Genomic DNA, 16,179 nt, shown 5'->3' with positions numbered 1-16,179 from the left:
ATGCTTGCAATTTAGCCTGTCATTAGAAGCAAGATTATAAGAAAGGACAATAGTGACTTAAGTGTGTCCTTCAAAGCCTTTAGGGGCTAGTTAGAATGCCATCCCTGATCCAGAACTCTGTCCCTCCTCTTAGCTGTGTAGCTTGGGTATCTCATGCTCCCTACTAGTCCTCCCATTTATCCTCTTCGCTACTGTAGATTTTGCTGTGCTAATCTTTTTAGACCCTTGCCCATATCCTCACTGTGAGCCAAGACAGTTTTCCCTTCACTCATGCTTTCTGCATTCTGGGCACCTTGTGTGTTAGCACTCAGGCCTCGGTAATCTTTTCATCTGCGAATGGAATTGTCTAGGGAGAAGATCCAGGACTCTGCCAGGCGAGCAGTAGCTCAGGAAGCAGAACCTCAAAGGGCCAGAGGATACCTTGAACCACCACACAAAATGAAAACATGGGGACATGTTGCTAAGCAAGGCAGCCTAGAGCACACAGGATAGGTGCAAGGCTGGTGCTATTACCACCTGGACTGCTAGTTGCTCCAGGATTACTTTGAGAGCTGCCATTTTCAGATCACAGTGGTCTCTGGAACAAAAGCAACGAGTACAGTTTAGTAGTGAAATATCCATGGTCTTGTCCCACCTTCAGGAGGCTCCCTGTCCCTCCACCCTGGAGAACCTCTGAGGATTCTTGTAGAAGCATGTTCTATATCCACACAGGATTTGGATGCACAGGTGACTTTCTGTGGTCAGTGTCACCCGCCCTGTCACTGAGGCTACCCTCTTTTTGTCTTGCAGGAGATGAGCTGACCAAGATAGAGGATGAGGATGAACAGGGTTGGTGCAAGGGACGCTTGGACAGCGGCCAGGTTGGCCTATACCCAGCCAACTATGTCGAGGCGATCCAGTGACAGGCCATGCATGGGCAGGCTGGCGGAGAGACGGAAATGGGCAATTCAGGAGCTCCGTTAGCCTTGGCCTGTGCAGTGATACCTCTAGCGCCCCCAGCAGCCATGTAGGCATCCACTCCACCTGCAAAAGATGATGGTTCTGTTGTTCTTGGCTTCCTGGTGTGGTTTGAAGGCAGATGAGCTGGTGATTTCACTGGACTTGGCCCCTTTCCAAACACATCTGGGCAGATCTAGGCACAGGAAGACACGGTCCAACAGCAAAAGCCAAGCCCCTCCCTGTTCCTACCAGCTCTCTGTATCATGGATCTGCACCTTCTTGCCCTTGCCTCTCTTGAGTCAATGATGGATCACACTGATTCTTGTTCCACTGATTGTTTTCTCTGATGAGTCCCTACCTGCAAGTTCAGTGAACAGACTTCAACGCCATTTTCTGAGTAAAGAGTTTGAGGTTTTAATTTAAAGGCAATGTACAGTTATACTTTTTTATATGCTTTTCCAGTCACGTAAATTATGGCCTAGATTGATCTGAGATGTTCTCCATGTAAGGTGTCTTCGATTCTCTGCATTGTCCAGATGTGGGGTTGCTGCAGCAGGGGTCAATGGCAGTGCCAGTTCCAGGGGTAGTGTTATGCAGCATTCCCCAGCATCACCGTATTTAGAAATTACTTTCACTGTATTCTTGCTTCAGTTTTTCAAGTTAACAGTTTATTAGTGATTTGGAAAGTTAAAAGAAGACTAACTTTTCAGAGCAGCTGCATCTATAGATTAAGATGCTTTACATTAGACTCATGTCTTGATGTATATCTGTGTATATTATTTGATATCAGAGGATCTATAAAGTTCATCTACTGTTGAAATGAGAGTTGGTGGCTTCTGACAGCAGGTATTGTCAACTGCTTGAAGCCCATGACATTGAGGCACAGGCATGGCTGGCCGACAGCCTCCTTTCAGTTAAGATGTGGCTCAGGCCTCTGAGTGGAGGCTGCTGAGAAGACTAATTCTCACTGGCCAGAGCTCCAGCTCCTAGGTCTTTGCAGTTGTCACAGGCTGCACAGTCCCTGTGCCACTCACTGAAGAGTTAGAGGGTTCTACCCCCAGCACACATCCCTGTGGGTACCCTTATTCTCAAGTCCAATGGGACTGTCCTGAGCCCCAGGGATAAGCTCAGGGAGGGCCTTTATTTTGTTAGCTCAGACAGTGGGCAGTGTTGCACATCAGCAACTTGTGTGTCTTCAGTGTTGCCGTGAGTGCCCTGTCGCACTGTGGCTGTGTGTCATGACAGCTTATCAACAGACATCCTTGTTCCTAAGCTATAGTCCTTAACTTTTAGAAATTCCTTTAAATGTGTAGTATTTTAGAACAACAACAAAAAATCAATAAACAGTTGATCTTGTGCGTTTGACAGACCCTTTGCTTTGCATCCACCCTCATGTTCACACAGCTGATAGATGAGACCTGTCTCCTTTGGGTCTCACCAACTGGAATTGGGCAAGATCGAGTACACAGGACCCCTTCTCAGGGCCACGTCTCAGCATTCCTGCCACCAGAGACTGAGGACTTGAGGCACCTTGGGCACCCATGTGGAGGGCATTCCTGGTGCCACTCTCTCCCCTGACCTAACAGAACAAGACCAGCAACCACTCTTCCCCATACCTGTGTGTACCTACTGTGTGTTGACCCTTGTGTGCCACTGTTTTGTTTTCTCCCAATAGCTGTTCTCTGGGTGTAATGTGATCAGTGCAGGTCCCTTCCCAGCTGGTGCTAGGTGCACAGAGAACCTCCAAGAACCCTGTCTTCTATTGGGATCAACTGAGGAAATAAAGCTGGACTTGGTAGCCCTGACCAGTCTAGATAGAAGGTCCTTGTCACGGTTATGATCACATAGGCTGAGGACCAGGACCCATCACTACCTTTGGCTGCCCTTTGCCTAGCCCCCAGGTTGGGATCCCCTTGGCCTCCCATAGCCCCTGCACTGGATCAGAGCTGTTACTACTCTTGAAGAGCACTAGGGCCCCTAAGCTGACTCTAGGTAGAATGTAGGGAGCCCCAGACCCTACCTGGGCAGGAGCTCCATGGGAGCTAACAAGAAAATTCTAGGGGCTGGAGAGATGGCTCAGTGGTTAAGAGCATTTGCCTGTTCTTCCAAAGGTCCTGAGTTCAAAAGAAAGAAAACTCTTATCTGCCCAGCCCTGTCCCTCCCTATTGTAATATAAACATGGTCCAGTGACCTGACTTGAGTTGGGTTCTGCTACAGCCAGAGCAAAAACACTGGACTTCAAAGGTCTCTGCAGATTAATGACAACTATTTGGGACCATGAGCTTTGGCTTGGCCTACCCTGCCCTAAGAAGCTTGTGTGGCTGAGTTATACCAGGCTATTAGGGCAAGCCTATAGGGGACTGCTCGTACTCATAAGGATGGGTAAAGAAGGTTTGTAAAGGACCCCATGGCTCAAGGGCAAACAGGCCACATGAGAGGAAGATGAGACTTGCTCGTGGACACAACAAACAACACGGCATATAGAGCAGGTTGCCTCTCCTGATGGGAAAGGAGATGGACTCATTTATCCACGAAGTAGTTATTCATAAATATACACACCTGGCATTTATTGAGTATCTACTGTGTACTAGGCTCCAATAGCCCAAGTATAGAACAACCAGTGGGTACCCTTGGGAAGATGCCAAATCAGCCCTCTACTGGGACAAGAATGTCCCTGGTCATAGATGATTCTGGAAGTCTCCAGATATTAAGATAGGCAGATGAGGCAAAGCACTTCTGGTCCTTACACTGTTTTCCCCCAATTTCAGTACCAAGCATCCGAGTCCTTTCTCCCCTCTCCACTCCCCCATTAGGAGGTCAAGCTGGACTGCAGACAGATAATACCTTGACCCTGGCAAGTACCTGAGCCTCATTTCTGTAAAGGGTGATCAGTTAGAATGACTGGGTGCCAGGCTGGCTCCCTGGGTAACACCTGCTCTTTGAGCTGCCTATTGTACCGCCATCATCTCTGCATAGGTCAAGCACTCTCCCCCTTGCTCTGTTGCACAAGACCTCGCTCAGAGCTGTTGTCTGAGGTTTTCTGTCCTGCCCGGTTCTCATAGTCGTTAAATCCCAAAGAAATCACACAGAGGTCTACATTAGTTATAAACTCATTGGCCCATTAGCTCAGGCTTCTTGTTAACTCTTATGACTTATATTAGCCCATTATTCTAGTATATATGTTAGCCGCATGGCTCAGTACTTTTTTCAGCAGCATAGTCACATCTTGCTTCTGTGTCTAGATAGGACTGCAGAGGGAGCTTCCCTCTTCCCAGAATTCTCCTGTTCTCATTAACCCACCTCTACTTCCTATGTGGTTGTCATGCCTATACGTCCTGCCTGGCTACTGGCCAATCAGTGTTTATTTAAAGCATAATTGAGAGAATATAGACAATTGACCCCATACCACAGAGCTTTTTGGGAGACAGGGCAGTTCTATGCCTCCCCATCCATATTCCCCATACCTACAGGAGGGAGACACAGGCCCCTTTCTGGACCCTGGGCACCCATATAAATGGGTTGGTAGCGACTTCTCAGACCCACCTGTGTGGTCCTCCCTCTAGTAGAAAGAGGCAGAAGGGTCCTGGGCCAGGATGGAACCAGACCCAAGTTAACTACATTGGAAAGAACCAGAGCCAAGACAGATGGCTACAAAACACTGCAGGCTATACCAGGCCGAGCTCAATCTGGCCTAGCCTGTGGGTACCAGACTCAGGGCCAGAACACCACCACTACAGGATACATGTGTCTCTGATGCCTGTTTTTTGACATCCTGCCACAGTGATGGTTTTTGGGATATTGGCAAAGGTGAGGGCAAAGGAAGCCCTTGTCTTAGGATTAGTGCCCTTATAAAGGAGGCTAGGAAGCACCATCTAGGAAGTGGCTAGGATTTGCTGTCGGGTGTGACAGGATCCTGTGCCGAAGCATGAATCCTGTTGTGTGACAGGATTCTGAGCCCTTGCAGAAAGCTCTGGAGTTCCCTGGGCCTTGCTTTGCTTGTCACTAAGATGGAGCATTAGGAGTAGACATCTGTATCTTACTCCATGTGATACCCTATCCTAAACTCTTACATCTACTGACTTGTTTAATTTTCATGGCAGCCCAGCACACTAGGTAGTGTTAGCTTTATTGTATTGATAAGGAGACTGGATCACCGAGAAGCAACTTGACCAAAGTATAAAAGCTGCCACCCAACAGTAAGCTTCAGATCAGGCATGATAGCCCAGGCTCCTTCAAGCTAGACTGTATTGTTGGCCTGGTAGCACCTACCTCGGAGGACACAGTACTGGGCCCCTTGCCTGTATGCACTGGTTCCCATGGCACTTGGAGTCTGACATGGTGGGTGCATACCTTTAATCTCAGGAGGCAGAGACAAGGGGATCTCTCTGAGTTTGAGGCCAGCCTGATCTATGTGGTGAATTCTAGATACATAGGCCCTGTCTGGAAAAAAAAAAAAAAAAAGTCACCCAGCTAGGCCAAGAGTCCCCAGTTCCAGAGCCCATCAGTACAACTCTCCCCTTGTTGGGGATAACATGGTCTTATCTATGTAGCCCAGGCTAACCTCAACCTCTCTGCCTCAGCTTCCTCACAGGCATGAGCTACCATGCCCAGCATGTATTGACCTATTTTCTCTTTATAGTTCTTGCCATTTCCAAAATGTATTATGAATAGGATCATATAAAAGGTAGCCTTTGGGGATGGAGACACGGGTCGGTGATTGAGAGGATTGAAGCTAAGATGTCCGGAGCTCCCAGAACATGCCAGGTAGGTGTGGCGTCCCACCTGTAATTCAAACCTGGGAAGGCAGAGGCAGAATCCTTCCTTAGAACAAGGTAGTAAACCGGGTGGTGGTGGCACACGCCTTTAATCCCAGCACTTGGGAGGCAGAGACAGGTGAATCTCTGTGAGTTCGAGACCAGCCTGGTCTATAAGAGCTAGTTCCAGGACAGGCTCCAAAGCCACAGAGAAACCCTGTCTCGAAAAACCAAAAAAAAAAAAAAAAGGTAGGAACACGCTGACTAGCTGGACTAGAACTGTCAAAATACCCAAGTTTGGTTGAGAGACCCTGCCTCAAAGAATAAGGTGAGCAATTGAGGAAGAATCCTAATGTTAATGTTGGGCCTCCACATGCACGTATATTTAAATACAACCAATCTGCACGTGTGAGCCTGCATACACATGTATACTACATATTTATGAAAAGGAAAATTGGTCTTCTTTTCATGTTATTATTTTGAGATTCACACATGTAGTTTTGTGTGCTAGTGCTTTGTTCCTTCATATGGATAACTATAACTATGCATAAGAAACTTCCAATGAAAAACAGATTTATTCATCCAGTTGAAGGCTATTTAGTTTGTTTTTAGTATTTGAGGATAATAAATACATCTGTTGTAAGCACTTAAGGACAGAATTTGGGGTCTTGGAAAATGGTTCAGTGGATAAAGCATTTGTTCTGCAAGCATGAAGACCTGAGTTGAGATCCCCAGCACCTATATATAAAATGTTGGATAGACATAGCAGCCTGCCTATAATTTCAGCGTTCAGACAGTGAAGACAGCAGATCCTGGAGCAGGCTGCTCGGTAGACTAGCTGTTGGGAGCTAGCTCTAGGTTCAAAGCAGAGACCCTGCCTCCATGAAAAGATGGAGAGTTATTAGGGAAACGCCTTGAGCTACCATAACCAAGTGTGCATGCATGCACTCACACGCCGAGGAAAAGTACAGGGTTTTCTGTCAGTGTTTCATGTTGATTATTTTTTGCCTCAAATTACAAATATACTAATGAAGCTATTCTGTTCATACCATTAAGAGGTAATGGTGTTAGTTTCTTTTTTTTTTTCTTTTTCTTTCTTTTTTTTTTTTTTTTTTTTTTTTTTTGGTTTTTCTAGACAGGGTTTCTCTGTGGTTTTGGAGCCTGTCCTGGAACTAGCTCTTGTAGACCAGGCTGGTCTCGAACTCAGAGATCCACCTGCCTCTGCCTCCCAAATGCTAGGATTAAAGGCGTGCGCCACCACCACCCGGCTAATGGTGTTAGTTTCTAATCTTTTTTTTTTTTTTAAATCCAGCAGCCAATCACTAAATTTGTTTATTTGTTGAGTTTTTCAAGATAGGTTTTCAAGTGTAGCCTTGGCTGTTCTGGAACAAACTCACTCTGTGGACCAGGCTGACCTCAAACTCAGAGACACGCCTGCCTCCAGAGTGCTGGGATTAAAGGCGTGTGCCACCACTGCCTGGCAAATCACTGTATTTTTCAATGTCTTAAGAGTGTACCACCTGAGAGTACAGAGGTTAACAGAGCCAAACGAGGCAGCTCATAATTCAGTGAGTTTATTTCTCAATGTGTCTGACCCACACAGGAGTCCTGTGGTCTCTTTCAACATTCGTCCCTGGTAGTGTCTTCCCGAGGATTCAGTCTATGACTAGACACATTCACCTTTCATTCTGGTTGCGGTTGGACCAACTGGTCACTGAACAGTCTTCCATTTTCTGAAGTGGAAATGGGGGGCCATAGGCCGCTGGAGGACTTCACCGGAAACTGCTCTCCAGCGCTAAACCTTTATATGTATTGTCAAACTCTCTCTGTCCTTGGGCATGACAAAGGCCATTGCTGTCTCAGTCCCGGGTGAAGGGGAGAGGGCTAAGTAACCCCAAGAGCCGGTGCACATGAGGCCCATGTGCAGCTGACAAAGTGACCCCCCAGACTTCTCCCAACTTCTCAGAGCCCATTAAGCCAAGTCCCTTCCCAGGGGCTGGGGCAGCAGTCTGTGATTACTGGGGGTGGGAGCTTTTCTTCAGTGCTGCCCATAATTGCTCACTTGCTGTGAGATAATTTTCTATCCTCCTCCACCACGACCACAGTGCTCCTGTCAGTGACCCTAATTGAAGTCACTGGTTTGGTCTGCTAGATTTGGGTGGACCTTGGGTCTGATGTCTTGTCTAGCCGTGTTGTCATCGGTGCCCTAAGGGTGAAGAGAGAATAACATGTGTCTCTAGGAAGAGTTAAGAGAGCAGTGCAGATGTGCAAATGGCACCTCTAGAGAAGAAAATGCTGGAAGCAGCTAGCTGAACTGGGGCTGCAGCTGGGCAGTGCTGAACTTGACTCTCAAACCTGTTTTACTGCTACCACAGCACCCTACCCGAGGCCACAGTTTTCCAACTACCCTGTACTCACCCTGGTAAGAGGCACCTGCTCCGGAGTTCCAACCTTCAGGCTACCTGTATTGTGTAAGGCTGGGATGGAGCCCCAAGTGTTAGGTGAGCTTGGGGGTGCTGGGAAGTTGGCTCATGGTTTAAGAAAGCTTACTGCTCTTGCAGAGGACCTGAGTTCCTTTTCACTAGCTCCAGGAGTCCCAGGGTACACACATGCATACACACAGACCTGCATAATTAATGTTTCATTGGGTATATCAGCCACATTCCAGGGATTGTACCCATGCCCGGGAGTAGTTAACAGAAAACAGTAGCCAACAGGAAACAAACTCAATAGCATTTTTTGTGGGCTTTTTGCTTTATTTTGTATTGGGGATCTTGGGTTGTTCGTTTTCTTTTCTTTTCCAAGACAGAAGGGACATGAAGTTGGGTGGGAAGAACTGAGGAGGATCTGGAAGGAGTTGGGGAGGGCGTGGTCAAAATATATTGCATGAAAAATTTTTTAATTAAAAAACATCAGGGGTAGTGATGTGTATTTGTCATCTCAACACTTAGGTTGGGGAGCTAGAAGGATCACAAAGTCAAATTCATCCTCGGCTACATGAGTTTATGAGTACATAATGCTATCCTTGACTACATAAAACGCTGCCTCATTTGTGTGTGTGTATGCAAAGCACTCTTGCAGCAAATAAAAATCATTTATACATACACTACACACACATATAATATATACTGTGTACCCTGCATGCTTGTGGAGGCCAGAAGAGGATGTGATGTCCCCTGAGATGTGGATACTGGGAATCGAACCCCAGGTCCTCTGGAAGAGCACCCAGCACTCTTACTGAGACTTCTCTTCAGTCGCCAAATTCTCTCTACAGCCAGGCGGTGGTGATGCACGTCTTTCATCCCAGCACAGAGGCAGGCAAATCTCCGTGAGTTCGAGGTCAGCGTAGTCTACAGAGCGAGTTCCAGGACAGATTCCAAAGCTACACGGAGAAATCCTATCTCAAAAAAAAAAAAAAAAAAAAAAAAAAAAATCTCTTTTATAAAAAACAAACAAACAATTTTCTACCAGATTCAGGGTTTAGCTTTAGTTGAGAATAAAATAGTGACAATCCAGTGTGAGGGGAGCAACCTAAGTCAGCTACCTCACAACTTCCCCAGACACTTCTCCCGGGGCTCCCTGGCGCACGCGCACCAGAGCACCTTATGCGTGCCAAGCTCGCAGCCGGAGGCAAGGAGCAGAAGGAGGAGTTCGCGGGTAATGCAGGGGGCGGGGCCAGAGATGCAGCCTGCGTGAGGGGCGGAGAGAGTGGCTGGAGCTCCGAGTGTGGGCGGGACGTGGGCGGAGCTTGCTGCCACGCGCTACCTGTCGGCAGTTGGTCTCCCTGAGGCGACGACAGTTTCTCTCAGGACTTCTCAGGGCCCCCTACCTGTCGATCCTCGGGTGGCCATGGGGGACCTTGGCAATCAGGACATCTTGGCCATCTTCAACCGCCTGCGCTCGGGACCGCGCGGCGGGCGTGGGAGGCGGAGCCGGCCAGTTTGTAAACGACCGAGTTCGCCCGCGCGGGATCGAAGTGACTTCGCTCGCCCACGCCTGTGAGCAACCCTCGGTCCCTCGGTCGTGCTCCGGTAGACGTCCGGTCCACTCACATTGCTCTAGCCGAGTTTGGTGGCGTCTCCCCAGGAAGAGCTAAAGGCACCTCATTTGAGAGGCGCGAGCTGGTCGCGATCCAGTTCCTGGTCACTTGAGCTTCTCACAGAGCTGTCCGAGTGTCTTCAATTCATGGTTATTTAGTATTGACCCGCTGAAGAGAGAAGTCGTGCCAGTATTTTTTTTTTTTTTTTAAGGTAATGCCTCACTACTTAGACCCACCTGACATTGAACTAAATCTTCCTGCCTCTGCCTCCCGAGTGCTGGGACTTTCAGTACGCTGTTTACCATCTTGAAAGTTGTATCCTGACGCTCTTGCCACATTTCACTGGTCACGCCTAGCACCTTGGTAAAAAGTGAGGCAGAAATTGCACAAGAGATAGAGCCACTGCCCGATGGATGTTAAGGGACAGTGTCCCAGAGGGACTACGTTCCTGCTCTGCACTCATTTCTGTGCTAGGTTCCTAGCTGGATGTTAAAGAGGTGAGTAGTGTAGGGTGTGGCTTACAGACCCCAAGCTCTCGTCTGTGCATACTACATACACAATAGTGTATTGTTAATACAGCACAGTAATTGTGTTGATAACTCAATCTGGGGCCATGAGTGCAAAGCCAATGTATCAAACATGCTAACCAATTTATAGCTATAACATTACAGTTTTTTAAATTTTTAAAAATTTATTTTAAATGTATGGGTGCTTTCCTGCATGTATGTCTGTGTGCCTGGTGCCTATGGAGGCCAGAAAAGGGCATCCTATTCTCTGGAATTTGATGTTTGTGACCCACCATGTGGCTACTGAGAACCAAACCTAGGTCTTCTGATAGGAGCCAGTGTTAATAACAGCTGAGCCATCTCTTCTTCCACCCCAATATTATTACAAATGTTTAAAGTTCTAAAAAAAAATTGAGCTGGAGAGATGCCTCAGTGGATAAGAGTAGTAGCTACTCCAGTTCCCAGCACCCAACGTGGCGGTTCACAATCCTTAGTAATTCCAATTATAGGAAACCCCAAACTTCTTCTGGCTTCCATGGGCACCAGGCACACATGGGGTGCCCAGATATACATGCAGGTAAACACTTATACACACAAAATTTAAATTTAAATTTCTGAAACCCTAGATGACACTTTTCTTCTTTTCATATTATTTTGCATTAGAATTCCTGGCATGGGATGTGACTGAACATACTATTTAGCTGTACAAGTAAATGTACAAGAAGAAATGGCACTTATTACAAAAGAAAGACAAGATTTTTTTGGTTTTAAGTAAATACAACAGCCAGGCGGTGGTGGCGCACGCCTTTAATCCCAGCACTCGGGAGGCAGAGGCAGGCGGATCTCTGGGAGTTCGAGACCAGCCTGGTCTACAAGAGCTAGTTCCAGGACAGGCTCCAAAACCACAGAGAAACCCTGTCTCGAAAAACCAAAAAAAAAAAAAAAAAAAAAAGTAAATACAACATAATACATCCTACAAGTGACTGGACTTTTAGGTCTTCGTGATGGAAGACCACCGTGATACCATTACTCTCCAGTAATGAGATGAGGTGTCAATGATGAAACATGGTCACAGTTACCTCCCTTACACGATTCCTTCCCAAACATCTGACCAGGACCAAGACTGGAATTTCTCATCTGTCATATTTAATAGTGGAGTGCTTTCCCATATACCTGGTTCTGGTTCTGTTGTGAGGACCTACCTAGGTGACTTTCTTCAGCCCTGCCTGTGCCATAGAAGTTGGACCACATGCCTTTGAAGGCTTCGCAAACCTTTGGAAGTCTTTCTGAGCATGCCACGGTGAGTCATACCTATCGTCTCAGCACTTGGGAGGCTAAGGCAGGAGGACTGTCACAAGTTCAAGGCTAGTTTGGGTGGGCTAAATAAGTTTCAGGTTGGCCTGAGTTACAGAGTTAGACATTATTTCAAACAAAAGCTTCCTCTTACAGTTTAGCAGTACTGTGTAAAAGAGCTCAGCCACTGCCTGTATACAAGATGGGAGCTCCTTAGACTGCATCAGAATCTACCCATTTGTGAGCAAGATGGGAGGTGACACTGGCCGTAACCATCTGTGTGATCAGCTAATTATGCCATGTCTGTGTTCTAGGTGTCAGGCAGCATGCCCTCAGCTATCTCGTATATACTAAATTATTCCATGCAGTATAATATGGTACCCTGAACAGAGATGGCAAAGCTTTATTAAAGTCAGTAGATTCCATTTAATTTAGTGATCTTCACCAGAGTCTCCCAGACCTTTGAACTGGCAGGGTCTGTGCCTAATTTCTCTGTCAGCGGCCTAGGAAGTTCTGACAGTATCTAGCCAGGAGGTGAAATGGGGAGCGCCTTCAGAGGCCAGTAGCTGTCACACCAGCTCCAGATGTGGGTGTGCTTGTCCATACCCCCAGGAAGATATACCTGTATTTATCCTAGACCATGAACGTGTTGGGAAGTAGCAGGTAACATTCTCCAGGTTGCCAGGCTAGGAAAACAGTACATCCTACTCTTTGGAGATGCAGATAGTGTAGCCCATGGTGCCTGTGTACTGTTTATCAGCCATGGTCTGCTGGGTAGACATCCTATCTTCAGTAGCAGCTTGGCTTGCCTGATGAGGGGCACAGTCATCTGTAGGAGATGGCAATAGTGATACCTGGAGTCAGGAAGTCATTGCTGAAAGTTAATGGCCTGTTCCAGGTAGGTGCACAGGGGAAAACAGCAGGCAGAGAAGGAGATGGATAATCTTGCTGCCACAGTACCAAACAAATAGGTCATGTTTCCTAGTTATCAGAATTTAAAGTGGGAATGTTAGACAGCTGCTAAGCTAATTGTGTGTTGTGTTATATAGGATAACCCATCCTGTTAATATAAATTAATTCTTAGCAATATATAACAAAATGTAACCATTTTATTTCAGGTATGTTTTGACTGCAGTGCCAAAAATCACAACGGGGCAAGCATAACCAATGGATGTTTCTTTTCATCAATTGCTCAGGGTCACTTTGTGCTCACTAGAGTTTTATCTGGTGAGTCTTTCCTTGCTTTTTTGTATTATGTTGACTTGATTTTTTTTTTTCCGAGACAGGGTTTCCCTGTTTAACAATCCTCGCTGTCCTGGAACTAGCTCTTGTAGACTAGGCTGGCCTCGAAATCACAGGGATTCACCTGCCTCTACCTCCCGAGTGCTGGGATTAAAGGCGTGTGCAATTACGCCCCAGCATTTTGTTGATTTGACATCAAGTAAAATGACAGACCAACAGTGAAGCAGGGTTTAAACCTTGCATCACTCAGGCTGGAACGATAGCTTTGGTTAAGAGCACATACTGTTCTTCATGAAGACCCAAGATAAGTTCCCAGTACTCACATCAGGCAGCTCACAGCCACCTGTGTGGACCACCGTCTCCAGGGGTATCCAGTGCCTCTATTGTTTTGGTCTCCATGGGCACCTGAACTCATGTGCACATATTCATATTCACACATATACACGTAACTATAAAAATAAATCTTAGAATGTGATCTTTCATGAATTAATAACCTGGAAAAAGGAGCCATTTTCTATCAGACCTGTGTGGAGGTCTTGGGAGAAATAAAGTTCTGATATTAAAGACAAAAGCCTGATGTGGGATATCCAAGCAACAATTCCTTTCCCTCCAGTGTCTTATAAGAAGTTAAAGAGTGCAGAGTAAACACTCAAGAGAGAAGGAGGTTCCTTGTACACACCATACAAGGTTGAGAGTTCACATGAAGGTGGGGTCCTCATACCAGGTATGACATCCAGTATAATCCCCTAGCAGGACAAAGTGTGAGTGGATGGATTTGTTTAGCTTTTAGCTGGTGGTTTCACATGTTTATGATGTGAAGGTCTTCCCTCTTTACCAAGGGCTTGGACTGCATTGGCAACTCTGAGTCTACTCTGACACTGTGGACCTCTGCAGATATCCTAGTTACTGTTCTCCTGCTGAAAAGAGACACCATGGCCAAGACAACTGGTGGTTTGAATAAGAATGGCCCCCATGGGCTCATAGATTTGAGTGCTTGATCACCAGGAAGTGGCACTTATTAGATGTGATCTTATTGGAGGAAATATGTTACTGGGGGCGAGCTTTGAGGTTTCAAATGCTCAAGCCAGGTCCAGTGCCTCTCTTTCTTCCTGCTGCCTGCCAATCCAAATGTAGAACTCTGGGCTCCCCCAGTACCATGTCTGTGTAGTACATGCTCCCATAATTCCTGCCATGAAGATAATGGACTAAACCTCTGAACCTTTAAGCCAGCCCCAATTAATTTTCTTCTTTTATATAAGAGTTGCTTTGGTCATGGTGTCTCTACAGCAATAGAAATCCTAAGACAGCAGTTCTTATAAAAGGAAGTATATAATTGGGTGATTGCTTATGGTTTTAAAAAGTTAGTCCATGACCATGGCAAGAAGCAGACAGACATGGTGCTGCAGCAGAAACTGAGAGCTTTACATCCTAAATCATGGAGAGAGAGAGAGAGAGAGAGAGAGACAGAGAGAGAGACAGAGAGAGAGAGACAGAAAGACAGACAGACAGACAGACAGACAGACCTGGTGTGGGCTTTTTAAATCTTAAAACCTATCCCCAGTGTTACCTCCTCCAACAGGGTCACACCCATTCAAAGTCACACTTAATCCTTCCCAAACTAACTGGAATCCAAGCATTCAAACATAAGAGCCTGTCAGAACCATTCTCATTCAAACCACCACATTGAATGTCAGACAGAGTTGCTGCCCTCTGAGCAGACAGCCCCATTGTGGGAGGAATAGGGCCCCTGAAGTGAAGTGAAATAATAGTAAAAGGACCCTAGTCACGTTTGAGGTCAGCAAGGTCTGCATCAGCTGCCTTGAGTGCAGGTTGGTGCCTCTTTCTGCAGCAGCTGGCTTGTCCCTATTCCTTTCTGGAAATGGACCTGGTACACAGGCTGTTTAGAACTGTGGGAGCAATTTCTTTTGTTGTAGTTGCTAGGACTTAAGGAATATTGACACAATGTGATTACCATAAAGGAGCATTTGTCCCCATAGGATAAAAATTGATGAGACTTTTTACATGATAACATGAAAACTAGTGATAGTTACAACATAATTTTCCTTTTTGTTAACAAAAACTTCTGTCACACTGTTTTGGGAATTTTGCTTTGAATTGAGACAGGTTCTCTCTACATAGTGCTGCCTGTCCTGGAACTCACTATATAGACCAGATCCACGTCCCTCTAACTTCCTGGTGCAGGGATTAAAGGTACATGCCATCACACCTGACTTAAAAAAAAAAAAAAAAAAAAAAAGACTATAGGACTGGAGAGATGGCTCAGTGGTTAAGAGCATTGCCTACTCTTCCAGAGGTCCTGAGTTCAATTCCCAGCAACCACATGGTGGCTCACAACCATCTGTAATGAGATCTGGTGCCCTCTTCTGGCCTGCAGGCATACACACAGGCAGAATATACAGAATATTGTATACATAATAAATATTAATTAAAAAAGACTGTAAAGGTGTGGTAGGATAAATAGCCATATAGCTAAATAGGTTGTTATTAAGAAAGGGTAGCAATTTTCCATATTCTTACTCATTTAAGATTATCAGTCATCCTGTTTTGTCTGAGACTGTGGTCTAAGGATTTTGGAGTGCATGGTCATGTTCTTGTCTCTTTTTATTTATTTATTTATTTTGGTTTTCCCAGACAGGGTTTCTCTGTAGCTTTGGTGCCCGTCCTGGAACTAGCTCATTCCTGGCCTTGAACTCAAAGAGATCCGCCTGCCTCTGCCTCCTGAGTGTTGGGACTAAAGGTGTGCGCCACAACTGTCTGGCTTCTTGTCTCTTTTTAAAATTTTGATAGATTTGGTTGCTGGTGCAAGTTTATTTGTCCCAGTTTTTTCTTCTTGTGATAAATGTTCATAACACATGGTTTAACATCTTAATTCTCTTTCAAGTATTTGTTCTCATGCTTCATGTTTATGTGAAAGAGGTCAAAATTCCCTTCATCTGAATGAAGGCTGAGTAAAGTCCCACTGCACGTATCATCATCTCCTTTCTTTATCCTCTCATTTAGGAATTGGCAATTTGGTTGTTTCCATGATTTAGTAATATTGCTTTGAAAATAGTTGCACAGATATCTAATGTGATTAGATAGGCAAGAGTGGAGTTGCTAGATAGGAATGTCTGTTTTTGTCAGTGCTGTTTGGTTCACAGTTTCAGTGTGTTTTATCAATAGTCACTTGATCTACGTGCTTGGGCAGACTATCATAGTGGCAAGGAGAGTGTGATAGAAGCTTTTTTTTAAGATTTTTATTTATAATGTATATAGGTTTCTTCCTTCATGTATCCTGCAATACAGAAGAGGACACCAGATCTTATTACAGATGGTTGTGAGCCACCATGTGGTTGCTGGGAATTGAACTCAGGACCTCTGGAAGAGCAGCCAGTGCTCTATTCCT

General features: G+C 45.8%; 1 protein-coding gene across 3 annotated transcripts in view; it reads left to right on the top strand.

Moving 5' to 3' along the window:
* The window catches only part of Pacsin2 (protein kinase C and casein kinase substrate in neurons 2), a 101,808-nt gene extending 99,513 nt beyond the window's left edge, over positions 1-2,295 (top strand). For all 3 annotated transcript variants that reach the window (XM_057792281.1, XM_057792279.1, XM_057792280.1), the window contains one exon: positions 790-2,295. In XM_057792281.1, the coding sequence (XP_057648264.1) occupies positions 790-902 (113 nt within the window). In that variant the 3' untranslated portion in view covers positions 903-2,295. The remainder of the gene's footprint in view (positions 1-789) is intronic.
* The last annotated feature ends 13,884 nt before the right edge of the window (positions 2,296-16,179 follow it).

Source organism: Chionomys nivalis, chromosome 17 (genome assembly GCF_950005125.1).
Source record: "Chionomys nivalis chromosome 17, mChiNiv1.1, whole genome shotgun sequence".
Taxonomy (NCBI): domain Eukaryota; kingdom Metazoa; phylum Chordata; class Mammalia; order Rodentia; family Cricetidae; genus Chionomys; species Chionomys nivalis.
This window is presented reverse-complemented; position numbering and strand designations above follow the sequence as displayed.